Here is a 24,338-nt window from a genome sequence, read left to right on the forward strand (position 1 = left end):
AATACTTGAAATATGGGACATAAAAAGAATATATATATATATATATATATATATATATATAATATAGTGATGATTTTTAAATAGAGAAAACAGTTACAAAATACGAAAAGGGTAAAATATTGGGAAAATGAATAAATTAGGGCAAGGATCAGTAAACTATAGCCCAGAGCCCCAGTGCCTGTATTTTAAATAAAGTTTTTGGAACTCAGTCACACATATCCATTTATGTTCCATCTACAGCTACTTCAGCCCTACAATGGCAGAGTTAGAAGTAGGTGGAGCAGAGGCAGTGTGGCCCACAAAGCTGAAAATATTTACTACCCAGCCCTTTATAGAAAAAGTTTGCCAGCCCCTGAATTAAGAAATGAGATTGTACAAAATTAACTTTCAAAAATCTTAAAGAATTTTATAATGAAATTTCTATGTTCGTGGCCCTTTTGATGAATACTTTACCATATGTATTATCATTTTTCATTTACAGCATGTTCACATTACAACATTCTTGAAGTAACATCGTAGCTGAGGAAAAATGTATCCATTACTTTGAACCACATAAGATTGCTACTTTTGATTTTTGTTGGTAGAAATAGTCAGATATCTGCAATTTCAAATAGTTAGAATTGGTATTAAAGCTTTTTTTTTTTTTTATAATACTGTATTGTAACTTGATACTTTTAACACTGGGTTTTGACTTGGTTCCTTTCAACTTTAGTTGATCAGACTGAGTAACACTGGATTTTTTTTAACATAAGAAATATGAGTATATAATATTATTTTGCCAATGTCTTTAAGGCTATGGGTTTTTCTTTCTATAAATTATAGTTTATGCTAAGTCTTGATTCATACTGAACTTGTAGGGTAAATCTTTGGGGCTTACGTTTTGGTGGAAAAAAATTGTATTTGTATCTGGTTGGCAGATGTGATATTTCAACCTCTCAGGTTTGTATGCTCTGTGACCCTCTGGGCCAACTTTTCTTTTCCATCACCTTCCCTAGAGCATAGATTTGGCAATGTCCCTTCTTGGGAAAAAGAGGGTTTATTGTTATTTCTCAACCACTGGTGAGGCACTGATCCCATTCAAAGGTGAAGCAAGAAGCCTTAGGCTCTTTAAACAGATTCTGAGCCATAAAAAGCCTAGGTTATTTATTTATTTTTTAAACAATAGCCCTTTTAATCAGAAGTGTTTTTGCTAATAAGCTGAAAAGTCAAATTTCAGAAACTGTTTCTAAGACGATTGAGACAAATATTCCCTTGTGTGTGTTATTTATGCGTGTGTTTCAATTATTTTAATAGGAAATATTTGCGAATCTTTCTCCTGGTTGGGGGGACTCTATTCAGTGTTAAGTATACACGTTGTTCTGTATAAGACAGAATAAAATCATTCTTATATACTTGAAGTTCAAGCTGGCACAGTTGTTTCAAACTGGCACGGTTGGCTCAGGTGAGACGCGATAACCTGTGCAGGTGTAAAATATGAACGAGGTGTGACAGCCATACCTTTCCCCTGCAGGAGCTGCAAGTGCACTGTGCTGAAGGGCAGGCACTGCTGAATTCAGTGCTGCACACCAGAGAGGAAGTGATCCCATCAGGCATCCCCCAGACGGAGGATCGTGCTTTAGAGTCCCTCCGGCAGGACTGGCAGGCTTACCAGCAGAGACTGTCCGAGACCCGAACTCAGTTCAACAATGCAGTCAACAAACTGAGACTGATGGAACAAAAGTTTCAGCAAGTAGATGAATGGCTGAAAACGCTGGAGCAGAAAATGAGCCTCAAGACGGAACGTCAGTCTAACAGGGCAGCCAAGGAGACACAATTCCATCAGCTGAAGGTACAGCTAGAGCCGAATCCTGATCTTGGTCAAAGCAGCCGTTGTCTTGCATAGTTTGTTTCATTAAAATAGTAACGTTTTTCCCCAGGTTTAGCTTTTGCAAAATCTTTTTCTGCTTCGAAAGAAATTTAATGTAAATTAGGACAGAACATTCTAACAGCAATTATTAATAGAATCTTAAATTGGTCTTTAATAAAATATAATTTAATGAAATATTTTTTATTTTCTTCCCATATCCTATTATCTTGCTTTGTAAAGATACATGAATGCTAGTGTTGCAACCATTTAAGTTTATGTTTCAGATTTGAAATTGTTCAAATAGAATGCATCGAAATAGTACTTAATATTTAGTTTTATTTTAATTTTTATGTAAATTCGGTGCACATATCAAAATAATGCTTAGGCTCGTAGGATTTCTTTTCACTATTCATCTAGGTTAAAACTTATCTAAATATAACAGAAAATATAAAAATTTATGCTATTCTGTTTTAAAATTTTTGAACTGAAGTATAGTATATACAGAAAAGAGCCCAAATCAAAAATCTGTAGCTCTTAATTGCATGGTTTTTATACAATTTTTCATGAGGGTTAAATATATATTTTCAAAATTATATCTCACAATAAATATGTTTTAAACATACAGTGAAATCATTTCCTATAAAGAAAATACGTATATTTGTCTTACTCAAGAATACCAAAGGTTAAACTTTTCCCTGCAATACCCATGTCATTTCAGAAGTGGCACGAAGAAATCACCACATACAGAGATGAGGTTGAGGAAGTAGGAGCGAGAGCTCAGGAGATCCTGGACGAGCGTCACGTGAGCAGCCGGATGAGCTGCCAGGCCACACAGCTGACTTCCAGATACCAGGCCCTCCTTCTCCAAGTGCTGGTGAGGGGGCCACCGGCTGCTCATTTTGGACCAGCAAACTTCACAAGCCAAAATGTTCTTCCTTTCATTCGCTTCCAGTGAAGATATGTATTTATAAAGAAAGGCACTGGCACAGGTCTTTAATTCACTCTTCAATACTGTGTTTTCTTTTAAAGGAACAAATAAAATTCCTGGAGGAAGAGATCCAGAGTTTGGAGGAATCCGAATTATCCCTAAGTTTCTATTCTGATTGGTACAGCTCTACTCACAAAAACTTCAAGAATGTGGCTGCCAAAATTGACAAAGTAGATATAGCGATGATGGGGAAAAAGATGAAGACATTGGAGGTAGGCATGCATGCGTCGGACTTGTCTCCCGACCCTTCTTTCATTGAGCTGCTTGATCCTCACACTAGATGTAGGGAGCACATGTGCTCATTCCTGCCTGGTATGGTCCTTGGCTCATCATTTTACTTCAGATTCCAAGTTCTAATCTCTCTAAGGCCGAAAGCAGGCTTTCACATATTGGTGATGTGATGTCCTCTGAATGACCTAGACGTGACTGTTCACAAAATTCTTACCTAATTTCCAGTTTCACACTTAAAAATTAAGACAAAAAAACATTTATCCCAAATTCAAGGCACCGTGTGTTAGCAGTTTTAACTCATCTTTAGGAACATTGCTGAGGATGAGAGAAACATCAAGTTCTCTCTCAAGTCTCTGATTCGGAAATGATACCTTGATCAGACATTTTAAAACCTTTATTGAAGTAAAGGAAAAAAAAAATGGTTTCCTCATTCCTAGCAGGTCAAATCTGGTTATAAACTTCAAAACATATTTTAAGAGGAAATAGGTAGACTCGAGAATGGGACTTGAAAGCCTTTTCTTTAAAAGGAAAGAAATAAGGTTAACTCAGAATTTGCTTCTTACTCACTCTCTTTCACGACAGGGTTTGCTGAAAGACATGGAGAAAGGCCACAGTTTGCTGAAATCGGCCCGGGAGAAAGGAGAGAAGGCTCTTATGTACTTGGAGGACGGTGAGGCAGAGACGTTAAGAAAAGAGATCGATGGCCACGTAGAGCAGTTGAAGGAACTGACCAGCACTGTTCGGAAAGAGCACATGACTCTGGAAAAAGGCCTCCATTTGACAAAGGAATTCTCAGATAAATATAAAGCACTAACTCAATGGATAGCAGAATACCAAGAAATCCTACACGTTCCTGAAGAACCCAAAATGGAATTATATGAGAAAAAAGCTCAATTATCCAAATACAAGGTAATTTGTTGTTACTCCAGCAAATGCACGAGGGTGTCCTCTAGGGACTCAATGGGAGGGAGTTGATTCTTGGTGTGTGTCACCCTTCGTGGGTGCTGAAAAACGCCCATAGCGTGTCTATTCTACTGGGGGTGAGTGATATCATTTTATTTGGCTAGATACACTACGTCAAAGTTATGTTTCCATACATGAATCATATTTGCCTCATATTCAAGATTGTATTTATAAATGGAGATCTATTCTCACAGTGTGATCCAGGTATATGGATCTTCCAGATAAGTCTTCCAGGCATCAGGATCTCACACCAATAAATTTTCTGTTTCGTGTAGCATCTTCCCAAGATAAGCTAACCTACAGTAAATTGAAAACAAGTAAATTGAAAATAAATTCTCATTAACCAACTATAGCCAAACATCCTAGAAATTAATGTTTCAAAGAATAAATGGTGATGTGACTATAGCTAGCTATAACATGTTATAGATATAGATATTTCACCGGCTCAAATATTTGAAACAATTATCGAAACTTTTATGTGGAATAATTTGTGTTCTGAATGATTAAGTGATAGTCTTCAAGAATTAGTGTGATGGCTTGCCTCTGAGCTTTCCCTGTGGGAAGCTTTTTCCTCCTCCAGCCAAAATGTCTATTCTCAACCTTGGTTTTTCTACCAAGTCTGACAGCATGTCTTTGAAGTTACCAGATAAGAATCACAGCCACTTTTCTGTTTTCCACTGAGTTCTTGATGTATTTAAACAGTGCTGTGAGCCTGTACAGCAATGCTACAGCTGGAATTTATCTCTCCAACTTCACATGCAACTCGGGCTGCAGTTAACTTCATGAACTCAAAATAAAAAGATGGTGCTGAAAGAGATGAGGTGGAAGCCAGAAATATAAACTATGTTAAATTTAGCCAAACACAATGCTTTCTCATACTTTCCACACATGAAGAACTATTTGATGCGTTACTCTGTATTTGAGAACCATATTAGCCACAAAAAGTCATCCTCTCTTTCATGTTTTGCATTTACTGATTTATAAAATACGTCTCGAATGTCTGTTTGAAAGAGATCATCTCATACCTGCCACGGGCATATGTACATATTCACCTCGAACACACAGGTGAGCTGGCTCTGTTTTTCTTTGTCATTCAAGTCACTTCAACAAACGGTGCTGTCCCATGAGCCCTCAGTAAAATCAGTGAGAGAGAAAGGCGAAGCTCTTCTGGACTTGGTGCAGGATGTCACTTTAAAGGACAAAATAGATAAGCTTCAAAGTGACTATCAGGACCTCTGCAGTGCAGGAAAGGTAAGGAGACATTGGGAATTCAACAAAAATGTATTTATTTGCCCAAAGGGGGCCCTGACTTCTTTTTCTCTGTCAGAAGATTTAAAGGGCTGAAATGGGTCAGTAACCTTTCTTTTTTTCAGAGGGGCATTTTAAATGGCATGACAACTCTTTTTCTATTTTTTTTTTTTCCTGTTCCTAGTAATTCTCTGGTATATGTAACTCGACCTACCCTAGGAATTGCACTGGGTTTTTTTAGAAATATAAAACAGTTTTTATTTGCTTTTTGGCTTGAAAGTCACCTCTAATGGGCACCTGGCTTCACAGGAACATGTCTGCAGTCTGGAGGTGAAAGTCAAAGACCATGAAGATTACAACAGTGAACTCCAAGAGGTAGAAAAGTGGCTGCTGCAGATGTCCGGCCGCCTGGTGGCACCTGACCTCATGGAGACCAGCAACCTGGAGACAATCACCCAGCAACTGGCCCACCACAAGGTACGCCTACTCTCTACAGAGCTAAAGCACACAGACGGCTTTCACAGCTATGCCCGTGTGTGTGTGAGCACACCTGTGTACGTGTGCGTGCATCTCTGGATTCCAATGATTATACTTAAGAAATCAGGTCTGCATGCCAAGAATGCCTGATAAATGAGAACAGTTAAAGTCAATATTTTAGCGACTCAACCACAGTCGAATGCTAGCCTTCAACTCGAAACACGTTGTAGTCTTTATGGAGTAATTTATCCAAGAAAGAAATTATCTTTAATTTACAAAAGTGCAGCCAAAGATAGGATATAGAACTAGTAATCAGAAAGTCTAGATTCTAGCCAGACTCTCCCCTTCCAAGCAGGGGAAGCTTAGCCTCTCAGAGGCTCCTCCTTTTTCTCCTCTGGAAAGGGCGAGAAGGATCCCGGCCCCATCACACAGCTGCGGGGGCATCGCGGGAGAGGATGTCTGTCAGCATTTGGTGAACTGCAAATTACGGGACTGATATGAGGTGTTCTTGTCTTTGTTCATATGTATTTGTAGTAACTATATGAACCAGATGACAGGTTGTCATATGGTCACAATTTTATGGAGCAATTTTGGAAAACCGAATTTTAGTCATGATGGGGTCAATATCTAGTAGTGTGTCAGGAAAGCCAGTTACCCTCCCGGGCTTCAGGGCTCCTGTCCATAGAATTTTATTTAGCAAATATGAATAGAAAATAACTATATGATATATTCTATTAGGCACTGAGGGAATGCCCTCAGTAACCTCACATTGCAGTGATTTTATTCCAATTCGAAGACATAATGGTTCTTTTCAATATGGTGTATATGATAACCTGTAACCCAGCACTCTTGGAAAAAGCAGTGGACCCTGGGCTGCTGAGAGCCCTCCAGGTAGATATATTTATGTGGCAACCCAGAATACCTTGTGTTGGAATGTGTCACTTATCGTAAGTATGTGATGATATATTACAGTGTATATAAATATATATGTATGTATGTATATATATGTGGTATATAATATATAGTATATACTATGTATAGTATAGTAGTGATATAAGTAAATATCATCTAGCAGTAAGAAACTTAAAACGTGATATCAATAAGTTGGTTCCTCCCGTCTGATCTTTGAGAATGCTCACTAGAGAACATATGTGGGCACAATGGTATGAATGTGCTGGAGGCAGACAGAGTGAGGGCCAAAGGCTGCGGGCTCTGCCATTTACTAGTCATATGACCTTGAGTATCTTCTATAACTCATCTATGCTTTAGTTTCTCCATCTGTAAAACAATGACAATAATACATATTTATCAGGACTAATAATTTATGTTATTTTTATTAATATAAATATTATTAGATGTAAATTAGATATTACATTAGAGATGAATAATTAGATTTTAGATTATTAATTACATAAATCAGATATTATATTGTTGAGTAGGTTAGATATTAGTAAATTAGATTAAATAGTAATTGGATTATTTTAGATATAAATTATACCAGAATTATAATTTATAGAACTTAAACAATATATGAATTTCCTTTCTCTGATAATAATAGCATGGAGCGTGTATCTGAGATCAGCCATGAATTCACTCTAGTTTTAAAGGTTATTTCATCATCTCTATGTAACTTAATCCATTAAACTCATTAACTCTCCCAATTGGAACATCCATGAAAATATACATTTTTGTTTTTGTTTTGTCATTTGCTATGTGGTATCCAAGACAAACTGCAAAACTCTTTCAAAAAAACATTATTAAACAGTTAAATTCTTCATCTTAAACCTTCTGTTTGGTAAATACATTATTTAAAGACTAAAGATGGAATTATAAGAACTCTGTGTTTGTTTCATTTTTGTAGGCAATGATGGAAGAAATTGCTGGTTTTGAAGACCGTTTGAACAACCTTAAAACTAAAGGCGATAATTTGATCAGCCAGTGTGCAGAACACCTTCAAATGAAACTTAAACAAAATGTGCACACACATCTGCAAGGCACAAAGGATAGTTACTCAGCGGTCTGCAGCACAGCACAGAGGGTGAGTACCACTGTGACGTTCTGGAATGACGATGAATAAAAGAGAAAGGCTGTGAAATCTAGAGATATTTAAAAATAGTTCTGATGCTTCGGTCTTTGGGGTAGTTTTGGCGTATGTCCAGGCAGGTAGTGGGAGCATAGACTTCTGTCTCTGTGTGAACACAGAGCTAACATATCGCACATTTGATTGATGTGTCGAAGCGGTAAATTGCATACATTTGGTTTTACCCAATCCATTTATTCCATAAATTGATTATAAAATATTTTTTTAATTTTGTTTTGTTTGTTTTTATTTGTACACCATCAATGCTTCCTTCTAAGTTGCCATTTTTCTATAATACAGAAGTAAATTTATTCTGTAATTTTCCCAATTATTTTCTTTTTAAATCTATGCATCCTAAGTTCAACTCGCATTTAATGTTTTTATGAATTCATATAAAAGTTGAGAAAAAGAGTAAGAGTAATTTTGAGTTATACTTTAATTGGTATACTTCCACTAAAATGAAATCCTTCATGTTATGAAAATAAGTCTAAAATGGGTAAGAATTGCCCTTTTAATAAAAAATAAGTACAATCAATGAATTGTTTTTTGTTATTCTAGAATTTTTAAATGACACTGCAGACATTCCTCTATTTTTGTTACTGGGCTAGCCAGTGAGAACCGGAAAAATACAAGTGACATGGGAACATGGTCTGCATTCATCATGATAATAAAAAAATTGCTGGTTGAAATTAGTTGACTCCCTAGAACTGGAAATTCACCTTCCAAAAGTTAATTAAAAAGAGGAACAAAGTAAGCAAACAGATAATTGTAGATGATGACAAAGGAGGAAAAGAGATTGAGACGGGAAAAAAACATGAAGTTTTCTGGTGAACTTATTGGTTCACTCATTTAGCAGAGGGTTATCGAACACTGACTTTGTAGTGGGCATTTTCTGTACATTAGGGATACAACTTGAATTTTTAAAGGAACATTGGTAAATGTCTGAAAGGCACAAATATTTTAAAAATAAAAATTTAAAAAGCAGATCAAACTCTAAGAACGGAGTTCATAAAATAAATTTGCAAAAATGATAAAGAGAACAAAATACTTCTCTTTCAGTTTTGCTTGTACTAATAATAAGGGACAGTCTCAATATCAGATGAAAATGAATTATTGCTTCTCTTGAGTCAGTAATTAAAGAAGAGCCAGTCTAACCTCACGTCCTTTTTTTCTTTCCTTTTTTTTTTTTAATGGAATTGTTTGTTCAGGAAACATCATAGGGATATTTCCCCTTGATTTCAAAGAAATACATAATAGTTTCTCCATGTGTCTTTATGGAACACAGCCCAGCCTGACGAAAGCAGGAGGGCGGGGGGTGGTGAGGTAACACACTGGACAGATGTGGTCACAGAGAGTGGCTATGTCCTAATGAGCACTGGCAATGCTGAACTGAGTAGATTATTGAAAACATAGAAATGAATACTTTATTCATCCCCCCCCCAAAAAAAAACAAAGGAAATTGGTTGGCTGATTAAGGATTAATTAATTGAATAGACATATTAGAAAATATTTAGATTATTATTGTTCTGGAACATAGCTTCTAAGATGAAATGAGGGCATCAGACTCTTCTCTCCCTTCTGGTTTAATTTAGTTCCAATCTGACCCTAGTCCTAAAGCAGGAGCCTTTCGGTTAGAGAAATATTGGTTATCTTTTCATGAAATGGCATTTTATTTTTACTTTTAATTTTTAGCTTGAACAAAAAGTACAATATTTATACCATTATGGAGAAGCTGCAAAAACTCTAATTTATGTTTGACAATTTACTTCAATGATTTTATGTATCCTAACACATTTCTATAGTTACATTAACTCTGCCTCATTCTCTCCCTACTCAAGATATAACATTGTAACGTGTGGGTTGAGAAGTTATAAACTGGGCACGGCAATTGTGCTTTGCAGTATTTTGGAACATATGCAAACTCTATAGATATGTGTATAGTGTTGGGGAGTCCTGGGGGTGTAATCCATTTCAGTGGACTTGTGGACGTGTGTCACTTAATTCCGGTCATGTTTATAGAGACAAAAGATAGTTCTCACAGTTGCAGCTTGATTGTCTTGTTTCAGGTGTACCAGACTTTGGAACATGAACTTCAGAGGCATGTTAGTCGACAAGACACTCTGCAGCAGTGCCAGGCCTGGCTTTCTGCAGTCCAACCAGATTTAAAGCCAAGTCCACATCCACCTCTCAGCAGGGCAGAAGCCGTTAAGCAGGTATAGACTCCTGAAAGTTTGTGTTGTGTTATGTGATTCATTCAGACATTCAATGAAAATATATTAGGTACCTATCATGTGCCAGACTGCGCTGGCTACTGGGGATATGTAAGTACATGCAAACCTCATTTTACTGGGCTTTACTTTATTGCATTTTATAGATATTGTCTTATTTTATTAACAAACTGAAGGTTTTTGGCAACCACCAGCAAAAAGATTATAACTAACTGAAGGCTGAGATGATGATTAGCATATTTTAGCAATAAAGTATGTTTAATTAAGGTACGTACATTGTTTTTTTAGACATAATGCTATTATTGTACACTTAATAGACTGCAGTATAGTATAAACATAACTTGGTTGATGAAAAAATTTGTGTGACTCGTTTTATTGCAATATTCACTTTACCCAATCTACAATATCTCTGAGGTATGCCTGTGTAAATAAGATCTGAACTTGACTCTAGTCATCGGCTCATTTGGATATGTGACTGGAGAATTTCACTACTGACAAACGACAACTTCAGATGGTGTCAGACTGGGGTCATGCTTTGACAGGCTATGGTTGCAATTCATTCATGGTCCCAGGAAGCATTGTGTATTCCTAATACCTCCTGCCTTGTAAACAATAAATATATGATGATAACATGCTCCCCACTACCACAAGAAATTGACGCACTGACTTGATTCCATTGAGAATGCCATATGTTTTTATAAGGCATTTAGGGGAATGGGATAAAGTACTATCAGATTTGCCCCCTGAAATTGATTTTAGCAAAAATCTTTTGCAACTGTTTTGTCACTGACAATCTATAAGCTGCTCCGAGTGATTTTGGAATCAAGTCAACTATATAAATCTTAAATCATTATTTTTTTTTAAAGTAAATATAAGATAAGAAATCTGTTATCTTATTCTCTTCTCATTTTCAAAAGTTGCTTTGGACAGATAACTTTCTCTGGGTCATAGGTACATAACGGGGTGGTTTGGCAAATTCAGACCTTATTTATTACAGAAAAAACTGTAGAAGTTTCTTGGATGTTTCCTTTGTCCAGACCATACAAACTTCTTTAATTATAATGTGAAGCAAGTGGTGGACAAATGGGTCCCTTGTCAGAATGTTTTGAATTCTTTGCACAAGTCACTAGTGTATGTCATTTACAACAAGGGTTGTAAATACTGAACATAGCAAGATTGTTTTTGAAATATCAACAAAATATTACAAGTATACAAAGACTTGCTGTCTAAATATGGCATACATCTCTTTCACTCTTCACAATTTTGTTTTCAGGTCAAACACTTCAGAGCTTTGCAGGAACAGGCAAGGACCTACTTAGATCTCCTTTGCTCCATGTGTGACTTGTCAAACTCTTCAGTGAAAACCACAGCTAAAGACATTCAACAAACAGAGCAAATGGTAAAATAATGATTAATAATAATAATAATAATAATAAACCCTTGGATTTGTCCATATTATTATATTCTTTTGTTTGCATGTTAGATGTAAAAGAATATATCTGCTTGAATATTTCTTGCTATAATACTTCTGCAGCCATTGTAATAAATAAATATTTGAATTTCAACTGTCGCAGAAAAATAAGCACACTGAAACTGGTGCCACTGAATTAGAACTGAAACACGTCGTCTCAGTGATCTGCTTATCGTTAGAGCCTCTTTTCTCTTTTCTTTTTAATTACCCTTTTCTCTTTATCTTTTCCTATTTTTCTACTCATTTTTGTTCCTTTCTGTTTTTCCACCTTTTTACTGAGGTAACACTTAATATGAAAAGGATTTCTTATCTTTGCTTTATATGAGGGATGGTCACGAGCATGCCATCTGTCATGACCCTTCTAAGCCATTGGAAGTGTCTGAGCATGGTGTCCTAAAGAATTCTGAAGCTATATCTGGGCTCAGTGGAAAAATGTGCTGAGTCAGCAGTACCTAAGCACAGCAGGCAAATGGCAGCAGAGGGCAATGTGATAGCCACCACTGCCTTAAACTCTTTAATACAACACATTTAGGTTTCAAATTTAAAAATAAGACTTGGTTTTGGTATTTAATTGATTAAATATCCACAGAATGCTAAAATAATCTAAATAAAAAATAATGAAGATTTAAAATAAATAAATAATAACGTAGATATTTAATAATCAAAATAATATGGGTTTCTTGCTTTTAAATTATCAAAGCGAATGTCTATATTATCAAAGCAAAGATCTTTAAATCCTTATGAAAGATGATATAATTCATATTTTTTACAGATATGATGTATTGGAATCAATCACATGATTTTAAAAACCAGTAAAGTCAATCTAAAAATATATCCAAAACATTAATAACTTGGTGTTTTATTAGACCTTGCAATAATGTACAATAGAGAACAATATGTCTTTTCTAGTTAACCCCAAGACCAAATTCACGAGTAATTCAAATAGATGCATCCCCTAAAATGCCCAATGTGAAAAACAATTAGGGCAGCTTTTGACCTAATAAATTGTTAAAACTTCTTAGAGCTTCACATATTGACTGAAATCAAATGGCACGTCCTAGACATTTCAAGCCTTTAGAAAACCTAAATATAAAAAGGAAAATCTACTTTTCTTGAAACAGATAAAGAATTCTTCCTGTATTTATCAGTGTGTGTGTGTGTGCACACGTGTGTATGTGTCCACATGTGAACAAGCATGCATGTGTGTTGGCCTGCGTACGTGGACAGGCTGAAGAATCGCATCTCCGATTCATTGAGCGTAAATGTTCTTCCCTGTTGCTGCTGACTCCTGCCATCGCGTTCTCTCCAGGTGGAGCAGAGGCTTGCCCAAGCACAGCACGTAACTCAGGGCTGGGAGGAGATCAAGCACATGAAGGCCGAGCTTTGGATCTACCTCCAGGACGCCGATCAGCAACTGCAGAACATGAAGAGGCGTCACTCAGAGCTGGAGCTCAATATTGCACATAACGTGGTTTCCCAAGTGAAGGTAAGAACTAATGGGCCTCCCAGGGAGATAGTGAAGACCAGGAGGCATGTGTGTCGGTCAGTCCTCAAACATTAGTATTGCTATTTAAGGGATAAGATAGAATTGGAACAATCTTTTTTTGGTACCAGGAAAGAACAGATCAGAAAGGAAATATTAAAATATTTTGGTGGGGAGATCCAACTGTCCATTTGTATCAAAGGACCTTCATTCTGTATTTTGTCCCTGTGGTTTAGCTGATAGAACCAGGAGACTCTGCCGCTAAACAAACAGGAAGCCTTATTATTTATTACCTTTTCATCACAATATTGCTAACACTGAAGGACTGTAAATGTACTAATTAATTAAAATATAAAATATATATTAATATATAATTAATTTAAAATGTAACATAAATAATTTAGACTATATATTTATATGTAATTTAAAATATAACAAAATTAATATTAGTATATTAACTTAATTGGAAGTTATATCAGATTATTAACAAACTTTAGGATTTTTTCCTCTGTGAGAGGGAGCTATTTGTAGTTTCTACTGGAATATTGTTTACCTATGCAGAAAAAAGTGATAAAAAAAGAGACGACATAAATTATATTTTTTTCTCAAAAGCATGAACTTTAACAAGTTTTAGGAAACTAAACCTGTACTTTAAGATAGAAATATTAACTTTTTTTTACCTTAGTGACTATAATATTATTACTTTTTAAAGTGGCACCATAAAAGAAAATACCACAGTTACCCTTCAGTTCTTACAAACTTGGAAATTTGTATTCGTAAAGAGGTATGGTGAATTTTAGATTTTGTCTCTTACGACCCATTCATCAGACATCCATTAGTTATTTAAAGCGTTTAGATGTGTTACATCTATGCTTCTCTCTATATTATTTGGGGAGTTTATTACCTGTTACTTATTTTGCCGTCGTTATTTTCCTTTAGGATTTTGTTAAGAAATTACAGTGCAAACAGGCGTCAGTCACCACTATTACAGAAAAGGTGAATAAGTTAACCAAGAAGCAGGAGTCTCCTGAACACAAAGAAATAAGCCACTTAAATGATCAGTGGCTGGATCTGTGCCTTCAGTCTGACAATCTGTGCTCGCAAAGGGAAGAAGATCTTCAGAGAACGAGGGATTACCATGACTGTATGAATGTCGCTGAAGCGTTCTTGGAAAAATTCACTACAGAGTGGGATAACTTAGCCAGGTAACAGCTCCTCTCCAGTGAGTCACCAAATACTAAGCTGGAAATTTCTTAATTTTTATAAAAATGTAAAATGCCTTACTTATATTTATCGTCTGTCATTATTAATATTGATAAAACAGTATTAAAAAACTAATGTTGTCATTGGGACACAGTCATGGCTTTCCTTGCTCGATGTTAATCAGTGGGTAAAAGGAAACTGCTTGAAACCATTTTTCTCTGTGACCTCAAAAATATCACAAGAATATTTTCAATTTTGCTTAATTACCAGTTATGAGACTATGAATTCATGAAATAAATCTTTCTTGAATCTATATGTTCCGTAGGTTTCTTATCGGCTCTGTAAAGTAATACATTCTATGTAATTCAGTCCAGCTTTCATCTTGTATTTGTTTGTGGTATTCTAGAAATCAGTGAACAAATCAAATTCAATCAATAAGTGTCCTTTGTAATTTTGTAGTGATTGAACTCCTCTTAACTTTTTTTTTTTAATAAGAATTCTCTATATACACTGGGTCTTCATAAGAAATATTTTTAAACTTCTGATCACTATAATTATTGAAATCTGTTCTTCTTCTGCCTAGATTTATTAATTTGCAGCAACTAAAACTGAAAATGTAATTCTAGATATAGTTAAATCAAGTAGTTTTTTTGGAGAGGGTACTCTATTTTCTGGTTTGTTTATAGAATTTTTTCTTAATGCTGAACATTTTACTGGTCTTTGGGGTAAATCCAAGCAATATCAGCAAAAGCCCATCTTTTAGGCTTACAATAGGCACCTCCATCTGGTTCGCCCTTGGTCACCTCAGGCCCAATAAATCCTAAACTGGACTCATTATCCTTCCTCCCAACACTGGTTCTCATACTTTGAACTGATCGTCTTATAAATGGAAGGGACTATAAGATTCCATTTCCTCTTGTGTGTTTCGTAGTCAGAGGGATAAGAATTCTTTGCATTTCACACTTCTTTTTGAAGATTTCTAATGATAAAAAATATTTAAGTACACAAATGAATAGCTAATAGAGCCATTGGTTACATCTTGCAGATTGAACTAGCACCATACTGTTTATTGGAGCTTCTTCTCACAGGAAAGCACATGCATCGTGGATTACTTATTGATTTAAGTGCCATTTTCAAGACTGCAATAGATCAGTGCTTCTGAGGGTTAGGGTTTACACAAACCATCCAGGGATCTTGTTAATAATATGCAGATCCTGCTCAGTTTATAAGTGACAAAGGAAGAAGCTAAAAGTATATGTCAGATGTGTTGGGAGGGCCAACAAAGAGTAGAAAAGAAAGTATCCAGGCAATTTGTTTTGGTTTGCCTTCTAATATAGAAATATATGGGTCTTGTATTCCATAATAATTATAGCACCTGTACCAATAAACCATGAATTGAGCTACCCTAAGCTAAGAACGTCCACTTAAAGAAAAGGACGAAATATAATATAACATGGTATGAACAGATATAGATATTGAGTTGGCTAATTCGCCTTTACGTCTTTCATATACTTATAGATCTGATGCTGAGAGCACAGCTGTGCACCTGGAAGCTTTGAAAAAGTTAGCATTGGCATTGCAGGAGAGAAAGCAGGCGATTGACGATCTGAAAGAAAAAAAGCAGAAAATGATAGAGCACCTGAATTTAGATGACAAAGAATTAGTCAAAGAACAGACAAGTCACCTTGAACAACGTTGGTTTCAGCTGGAGGACCTTGTCAAAAGGAAAATCCAAGTGTCAGTCACCAACTTGGAAGAATTAAACGCAGTGCGGGCCAGGTTCCAGGAGCTGATGGAGTGGGCAGAAGAACAGCGACCCGCCATTGCTGAGGCCCTCAAGAAGAGCCCCCCACCTGATATGGCACCAAACCTTCTCATGGATCACCTTGCCATCTGCAGTGAACTGGAGGCCAAACAGATGCTCCTGAAGTCACTCATCAAGGATGCTGACAGAGTCATGGTTGACCTCGGCCTAAATGAGCGGCAGGTCATCCAGAAGGCGCTCTCTGAGGCACAGAGACACGTGAATTGTCTCAGTGACTTAGTGGGCCAGAGGCGGAAGTACATAAACAAGACCTTGTCCGAGAAAACTCAATTTCTTATGGCAGTGTTCCAGGCCACCAGCCAAATTCAGCAACACGAGCGAAAGATAATGTTCCGTGAGCACATCTGCCTGTTACCGGATGACGTGAGCAAACAAGTGAAAACGTGTAAGAGTGCACAGGCCAGCCTCAAGACTTACCAAAACGAAGTCACTGGACTTTGGGCCCAGGGTCGCGAATTAATGAAAGGAGCCACAGAGCAGGAAAAGAGCGAAGTGCTGGGTAAGCTCCAAGAATTGCAGAGTGTCTATGACACTGTTTTACAAAAGTGCAGCCATCGGCTACAAGAACTGGAGAAAAATTTAGTTTCTAGGAAGCATTTTAAGGAAGATTTCGATAAAGCTTGTCACTGGCTAAAACAAGCAGATATTGTTACATTTCCTGAAATCAACCTAATGAATGAGAGCACTGAGCTTCATACACAGCTGGCCAAATACCAACACATTCTTGAGCAATCTCCGGAATATGAAAATCTCCTACTCACGCTACAGAGGACTGGGCAGGTCATGCTGCCGTCGCTGAATGAAGTCGATCACTCCTACCTCAGTGAAAAGCTCAATGCTCTGCCCCTGCAATTTAATGTCATCATTGCCTTGGCTAAAGACAAGTTCTATAAAGTCCAAGAAACAATTCTCGCTCGGAAAGAATATGCTTCCTTGATTGAGCTGACAGCCCAGTCTCTGAGTGAACTCGAAGACCAGTTCCAAAAGATGAGCCAGGTCCCCACCGACCTGATGGTGGAAGAGGCTCTCTCTCTCCAGGATGGTTGCAGAGCCCTCCTGGGAGAGGTGACAGGCCTGGGGGAAGCAGTGAATGAACTGAACCAGAAGAAAGAAAGTTTTCGCAGCACAGGTCAGCCTTGGCAGCCGGACAAGATGCTACACCTTGTCGCCTTGTACCACAGGCTGAAGCGACAAACAGAACAAAGGCTTAGCTTCTTAGAAGACACTACCAGTGCTTATCAAGAGCACGAGAAGATGTGCCACCAGCTACAGAAGCAGCTTGAGGCTGTGAAGACGGAGCAGTCCAAAGTGAACGAGGAGACGCTTCCTGCAGAGGAGAAGCTCAAATCGTATCACTCCCTGGTGGGAAGTCTGCAGGATTCAGGAATTCTCCTAAAACGAGTGACCGTGCATCTTGAAGATCTTGTTCCACACCTTGATCCCTCTGCTTATGAGAAAGCCAAGCACCTGATCCAGTCCTGGCAAGAGGAGTTAAAACTGTTGACTTCTGCCATTGGTGCGACAGTGACGGAGTGTGAGAGCCGCATGGTGCAGAGTAGAGACTTCCAGACAGAGCTGAGCTGCTCCCTCGACTGGCTGAGGAGCGTGAAGGCAGAACTCAGTGGATCGATATGCCTGGACCTGAACCTCCGTGACATCCAGGAGGAGATCAGAAAGGTCCAAATTCACCAGGAAGAGGTGCAGTCCAGCCTGAGAATAATGAATGCCCTGGGGAACAAGGAGAAGGAGAAATCCACGAAGGCCAAGGAGCTGATCTCTGCCGACTTACAAAATATTCTCGCTGAGCTCTCCGAGCTGGATGGAGACATTCAGGATGCTTTACGCACCAGACAGGTGGGAATGGCCTGGCTTCTCTTTTCTTTCTTCTGCTCTGCTAATTTGTAAACGTGTGAGAAATTCCTTCCTTCCTTCCTTCCTTCCTTCCTTCCTTCCTTCCTTCCTTCCTTCCTTTTGCTTTTCGGGTTAGAATTGCTTCCTTCAAAATTTCTTTTTTTTGATGATACTACATAGATTTGTCTTCAGCAGTGACTTGAAAGGATGTTTTTACTGTTTATGCGCATGGTATTCGTTTCACGTGATTTCCACGTGGACCTCACTTTAGTTATAATACAGTAACCCCAGCTATACCTCATCTTTCAGAGAAATAATAAATGATAACACTAATAGAATTAATGCTGTAGGAAGTACATCAGTAATAAAATTAATTAATTAGCAATGACTAATTCGCAACGCCTTTTTCAAACCATGTGAAACCTGGCATTTCTAGAATTAGCGCTGGGTGAAGAATCTCTGAATGGAGAGAGAGAGGGGAAGCACAGCGCAGAGCCTGAGGCCAAGCCACGTTTTTTCCTGGGGTCTCTCGTCAGTTGCCCCATCTCTTCACCCCTTCCTCAGGGGGAGTACTTCATTTCCTCTTGCGTCCCTGTAGTACCACAGAAGCAAGACGAGACTATTCATCATGAGTTTACTTGGGGATAACAAAGAAGTGAGAGCAAGCACAGAACGTGGGAGTGCAGATATCTCTTTAAGAGAGTGATTTTGTTTTTGTTTGGATAAATACCCAGACATGGGATTGCTGGATCAGATGGTAGTTCTTTCTAATTTCTTGAGGAACTTCCATACTGCTTTCCATTGCGACTTTACCAGTTTACATTCCCACTGATGTTATTACACTTCTAACCAACTGAGGCATTATCTCACTGTGGTAAATATTCAGTCTGCCACATATTACTATGCATTTTATATATTTTTTAAGTATAAAATATATACCTTAAATATATTTTAAATACATAAAAATATTTAATATTATATACTTTAATATAAAATACTTTAGTATATACACATATATTAAAGTATATTTCAGAGAGAGGACAGGTTCAGAAATAGTCAAGATACCACTATAAATTTCTATTTCATTTACGTCCTTGTTGACTTATTTTAACTGTACTAATAAAATTATAACAAGATCAGCAGAAGGAGAAATAAAAGATAAGAACGGATTGTACCAAAAAAATTCCTCCAACTTTTCAGTTCACTTATACACATACATCCATGTGATAGAGGACTACAAAGAAATGGGAAAATTAAACTATTTCCTTTAAACACACCGCAATTGAGAGCTGATCATATTTGTAACTACTGTTTTTCAGGCTACCTTGACTCAAATATACAGTCAATGTCAAAGGTACTATCAGGTATTCCAAGCAGCTAACGACTGGCTTGAGGATGCCCACGAAATGTTACAGCTGGCGGGCAGTGGCCTAGATGTGGAGAGTGCAGAGGAAAGTCTCAAAAGCCACATGGAATTTTTTAGTTCAGAGGATCAGTTCCAGAGTAATCTGGAGGAACTCCAAGGCCTGGCAGCCAACCTGGACCCACTTATCAAGCCAACTGGAAAAGAGGACCTGGCCCAGAGAATGGCCTCCCTGGAAGAGAAGTCCCAGAGGATAATCCGGGACTCACACGCCCAGTTGGACCTCTTGCAGAGGTATTAGAGTTGTTTTCATCTTTATGTTCTGGTAAAATATAACGTATTTTGAGATGAATTTTTGCGCGGAAAACGTGAATATGTTAATGAGGTGATTTGCATGCAAATCTATTCTTTTAAGTATCATCCTACATACCGACATCCCGTTTTGCATAGAAATGTGTGGCTTCGTGTCGCTCATTGTCTTTTGTTGGACTTTTTCAAGATGTGCAACTCAATGGCAGGATTACCAGAAAGCAAGGGAAGAGGTTATCGAACTGATGAATGAGGCGGAAAAGAAATTGTCTGAATTTTCTTTATTGAAGACTTCTTCCAGTCATGAAGCAGAAGAAAAACTGTCAGAACACAAGGTTAGTTTCATTGTTTTCATTGTCTTTTCATTGTAATCACAATGGGTCTTTGTAATAGGACAGCTCCAGAAACAGGTCCATAAATCTTTATTTCTACCTGGGTTCCTTAAAGAGGAGATGTATACATTTAACCATGTTTCATAGCAGTTTTAACTTAATTAAATCTGTCACTTTTTTTAGGGTTTCTGTTGGAAATGCATAGCTAGGTTTAAAAAAAGACATTCAGAGCATTTGTTTCTGATAAAGCGTGACAATGAATTTCGGTAAATACTTTCTGGTGATAAATGACATTAATTCAGATAATAGCTGAGTCTCCCTCATATATCACAGCCGTATAAGGTAGACTATAACATCCTTAAATATTAAATTTGACTCACTTATATTTTTGCTGCTTTTTAAAAAATGGCAGAATGTCATCTCAAGCAGCAAACAAACTTTTGTTTTTAATTAAAAAAAATATTCACCCTACTTCTTTAAACTATCCAAGCCTACCTCAATTAAGAATTTAGTGTCAAAGCAAGAGGTACCAGAGGAAAATGAATCTATGTAGAAACATTTTCCTCTGCAGGTAATTTTGGGCTTTAGCCAAATGCACCGAACTTTTGTAAAACTCTCTCCCCGGGCCCCTCTTCTCCCCCAGCCCTTAGTGTCAGTAGTTAACTCTTTCCATGAGAAAATTGTGGCACTGGAGGATAAAGCTTCACAACTGGAAAAAGCTGGAAACGAGGCCAGCAAGGCAGCCATAAGCAGGTCGATGACTACAGCGTGGCAGCGCTGGGCGCGTCTCCGCGCTGTGGCCCAGGACCAGGAGAAGATACTGGAAGATGCAGCCGATGAGTGGAAGAACTTCGACAGCAAGGTGACGTTTCTGCCGGGCTCAAATTCTTCTCTCCTCCTCACTGGTGATGATGCTTTTCGAAAAGCAGTATTTTGCTTTTTTTTTTTTTTAATTGGCCTTATGAAAGTAAAAAGGCTTTTTTGTAAATGACATCAAAACCAAATTGTAAAAGAAAATACAATATGCTGTGTTCATTTCCGTCCCAAGTCGGGGTCTGATTTGAATAAGAAAAGCAAGAAATTAAATTTCGAAAGGAGGATAAGCCCATTTTTCTTCATTTGCTAGACTCAGTGAAACTTTCTTACTTGACCCCGAAAAGGTACAAAATACTTTTTCTTTGCCACAGAAATGAGCAGGAGTGTAACTCATTTCCTAAATCCTATATTTAATTTCTTCCATCTTTTAAGTAAGATTCAATAGCCTCATCTTTCTTTATAACTCATAGACACATTCATGTTAACTTAAATATTGGAAGAGTTTTTTATTTGTCTTTTAGTTGAAGTTTTTTAGAAAAAAAAACTTTTTCTGCCCTATGCAGTCTCTGATTGCCCTGATATTATTTTGAGATTAAAGTTTTAAGCCTAGCATTGTAGAGATGGTCTTTCCTTCATGTTAAGATTGTTCAGGTTTTAGTTTCCTGAAATTTAGAGTTTACGCCATCAACTTTAATGTTCTTCACTGCATGTCAAATGTGGCATTTATTGAAATTGCCCCATTTTTTTTCAGTTTATTTATTTTTGTGCTTCAGAATATATACATTTTTCCCACCAGGTTAAAAAAGCCACTGAAATGATTGAACAGCTGCAAGATAAATTACCAGGAAGTTCAGCAGAGAAAGCCTCAAAAGCAGAACTCTTAACTCTTCTGGAATATCATGACACTTTCATTCTAGAGCTGGAACAGCAACAGTTATCCTTAGGCACGCTGAGACAACAAGCACTGAGCATGCTCCCAGACGGGGTCACGCCGTCCCCTGGAGAAGAGCCGCCCATCACGCAGGAAATCACGGCTATGCAAGATCGGTGTCTGAAGTAATTATACACCTGCTCTCATTCTCTGTTACTAAACTTGGCCATGACCCAAAGGGATAAATTGGCATTAGAGTCTAGGGGTGCTTCATCATTCCACCTTAAAATGGGGTTATCTGTTCTCATCATCCCTACTTTTCATTTTTCTTGGCTCTTCAACTATTTGTCTGACAAACACATACCTAGTAATATTTAGAAATACAGGGATCACCTGGGCAGAATCAGTCTGTACCGTCATTGCTGTTTACAATCAGGCAGCAGAGATGGGTAACTAAAAAAACCATTTAGGTAAAGAATGAAAAAGGATGCTAAGGGAAGATCGATCAGAGGCAACTAACCTAGAGGAGCAGTCGAGGAAGGCTTCCCTTCAGAGGGATTCTTTAAGCTGAAGACTGAGCTGGCTTGAGCGAGGCGGTGAGGTAGGAGGAGAGTTTTGCAAACCGGAACAGCACATAGGAAAGCTTGGAAGTGAGTGAGCATGGCACTTCCAGGGAACTGTTGGGCGATGTGGCTATTCATGAGAAATGACGTTTGAAAGGTGAACCGTTAGAAGCCATGTAGAACCTATTTTTATAAAAGCTTGGAAACTGAATGGCTAAATTGGATGACAGAGAGATCAGAGCAAGGATGATACCAAAATTCAGTACATAGCCATTTACTGGTAGTGAACTTTTAGTAGATAGAAGAAGTTAAACTTAATGATATATAACCTGATTTACTTATTGAGCCAGAGAAGAAATGTCAATAAATAAATTAACTCCTGCATCAACTCATATTATTCATACATATCCTATATTCACCTCTTTCACTTATAGATGCATTTGGAATAATCTGACTCCACTTATTTAAACTTTTAAACCAAATATGTATCAATTTAAATAAAGACTTACAATTTGGATGTTGAACATTATTAATTGTAAAATTTCCAAAGCTTGATTCTTTCTTTAAAGACTTGTTTCTCATAGCTACAAATATTACAATTGCACATCACATTTAAATACTGATGGTTCTATACCTTTTGAGTATATTTCCAAAGAGGAAATAAATCATCAATGTCCAGGTTACTTTAGATAGGAAAATAAATTTCAGTTTAGTGGCATGGGAATGTGTCAGTTCTCAACTTTCCAGTCATAAATCATTTACTTCATATGATGTATATTCTCCTGTTATACTGAATTAAACTTAAGGGTTACTGAAAATTATCTGACAGTTTTGGGGAAATGTATTTACTTGCAAGAAAGATACCGAGGCTTCGCCTTTTTTTAAATGTGTTTTTGATAACATGATGTTATGTATTAGGGGCTTCTTTTCATTTCAAGTTCACTTCTGCTTTCTCCTGTCGTTTCCGAAGCATGCACCAGAAAGCAAAGAATGACAGAAAGGCGGTCAAGCAAGAGCTGAAGGAGCGAGAAGCGGTGGAGGCTCAAATCAATTCTGTGAAATCTTGGGTTCAGGAAACCAAGGAATACTTGGGGAATCCGACAATAGAAATAGATGCTCAACTTGAAGAACTTCAGGTACAAAGCTCTTTTTTTTTTCCCCTATACCCATCATTTTTTAAAAAATTGCCCCAATTTTAATCAGACATCTTTGTTTATAGTCAACGAAATACTGAATTAAAATTTTTCAGAAATGTGTTATCTAAAGGCTTTTAGTATTATTTCACAGGATTTTGTTTCTTCTGTATAAAGCAGACATGTTTCTTATTCAGTGACCAAAGAAACACGTTTGGTTTTTCTTAAGGCGTTTCTCCAATTCCACACTTAATCGTATATACTAATGAACAATACCTCGTCTTATCTCTGTGCCTGTGAAAATTTCCTTAGGCTCTCAGAAATTTCTCATTTTGATTTTCTCTTCAGATTCTCCTGACAGAAGCCACAAATCACCGACAGAACATTGAGAAAGTGGCTGAAGAGCAGAAGAACAAGTACCTGGGTCGTTATGCTATTTTACCTTCTGAGCTCTCCCTTCAGTTAGCTGAGGTGGCATTGAACCTGGGAACTATCCACGATCAGGTAAACCCAGGGTCAAGAAAGAGTGCCTTTCCATTATTTTATAGGTTCAGAACTCTCATATGAGGGTTCTTGATTTTCACAATTATATCTTCATGGAAACAGTTAAAACACAGCTCAGCATAAAACAATAATAGTAAGTTAGCAATCTTATTTGTAGGCCAAAAAAAATCGAATCATAAATATGAACGATAACATCATACAATTAAAGATAACTGACCTGCTTTCCCTCATCTTTTTCAAAAAAAAAAAAACAATAAACAAAAAAAGACTTAAAGAAACAACAATAGCAAAAAATAAGATATATATCATATGTTCAATAAATATTTGTTGAGTACCCAGTCTGCCAGGCTTTCTTCTAGCTGTTATTTCAGCCTTTTATTTTTAAAAATATCATTTTTGCCATCTTTTCTCCAGCATTTTATTGTAAGCAAAAGTATAAATATAAATGTTTATCTAATCAAACCAAAGCCATTAGAAACATAAGTGTCAACTATTCTTTTTCACCTTCCTTCCGTTGGATGTGCTTAACTCTTTTTTTGTCATACTATAAGTA

At 37.2% G+C, this 24,338-nt stretch overlaps 1 protein-coding gene across 12 annotated transcripts in view; it reads left to right on the plus strand.

The window, feature by feature from the left end:
- SYNE1 (spectrin repeat containing nuclear envelope protein 1) overlaps window positions 1-24,338 on the plus strand; it is a 406,416-nt gene that overhangs the window by 216,990 nt on the left and 165,088 nt on the right. For all 12 annotated transcript variants that reach the window (XM_039851332.1, XM_039851327.1, XM_039851325.1 and 9 more), the window contains 18 exons: window positions 1,511-1,828; window positions 2,565-2,720; window positions 2,876-3,046; window positions 3,648-3,974; window positions 5,127-5,279; window positions 5,586-5,753; window positions 7,615-7,791; window positions 9,900-10,046; window positions 11,335-11,460; window positions 12,842-13,018; window positions 13,955-14,220; window positions 15,737-17,897; window positions 19,214-19,551; window positions 19,757-19,901; window positions 20,542-20,760; window positions 21,511-21,770; window positions 23,119-23,284; window positions 23,630-23,785. In XM_039851332.1, coding sequence (XP_039707266.1) covers window positions 1,511-1,828; window positions 2,565-2,720; window positions 2,876-3,046; window positions 3,648-3,974; window positions 5,127-5,279; window positions 5,586-5,753; window positions 7,615-7,791; window positions 9,900-10,046; window positions 11,335-11,460; window positions 12,842-13,018; window positions 13,955-14,220; window positions 15,737-17,897; window positions 19,214-19,551; window positions 19,757-19,901; window positions 20,542-20,760; window positions 21,511-21,770; window positions 23,119-23,284; window positions 23,630-23,785 — 5,631 coding nt within the window. The remainder of the gene's footprint in view (window positions 1-1,510; window positions 1,829-2,564; window positions 2,721-2,875; window positions 3,047-3,647; window positions 3,975-5,126; window positions 5,280-5,585; window positions 5,754-7,614; window positions 7,792-9,899; window positions 10,047-11,334; window positions 11,461-12,841; window positions 13,019-13,954; window positions 14,221-15,736; window positions 17,898-19,213; window positions 19,552-19,756; window positions 19,902-20,541; window positions 20,761-21,510; window positions 21,771-23,118; window positions 23,285-23,629; window positions 23,786-24,338) is intronic.

The sequence above is a fragment of the Pteropus medius genome, unplaced genomic scaffold, assembly GCF_902729225.1.
Source record: "Pteropus medius unplaced genomic scaffold, Ma_sr-lr_union100, whole genome shotgun sequence".
Lineage (NCBI taxonomy): Eukaryota > Metazoa > Chordata > Mammalia > Chiroptera > Pteropodidae > Pteropus > Pteropus medius.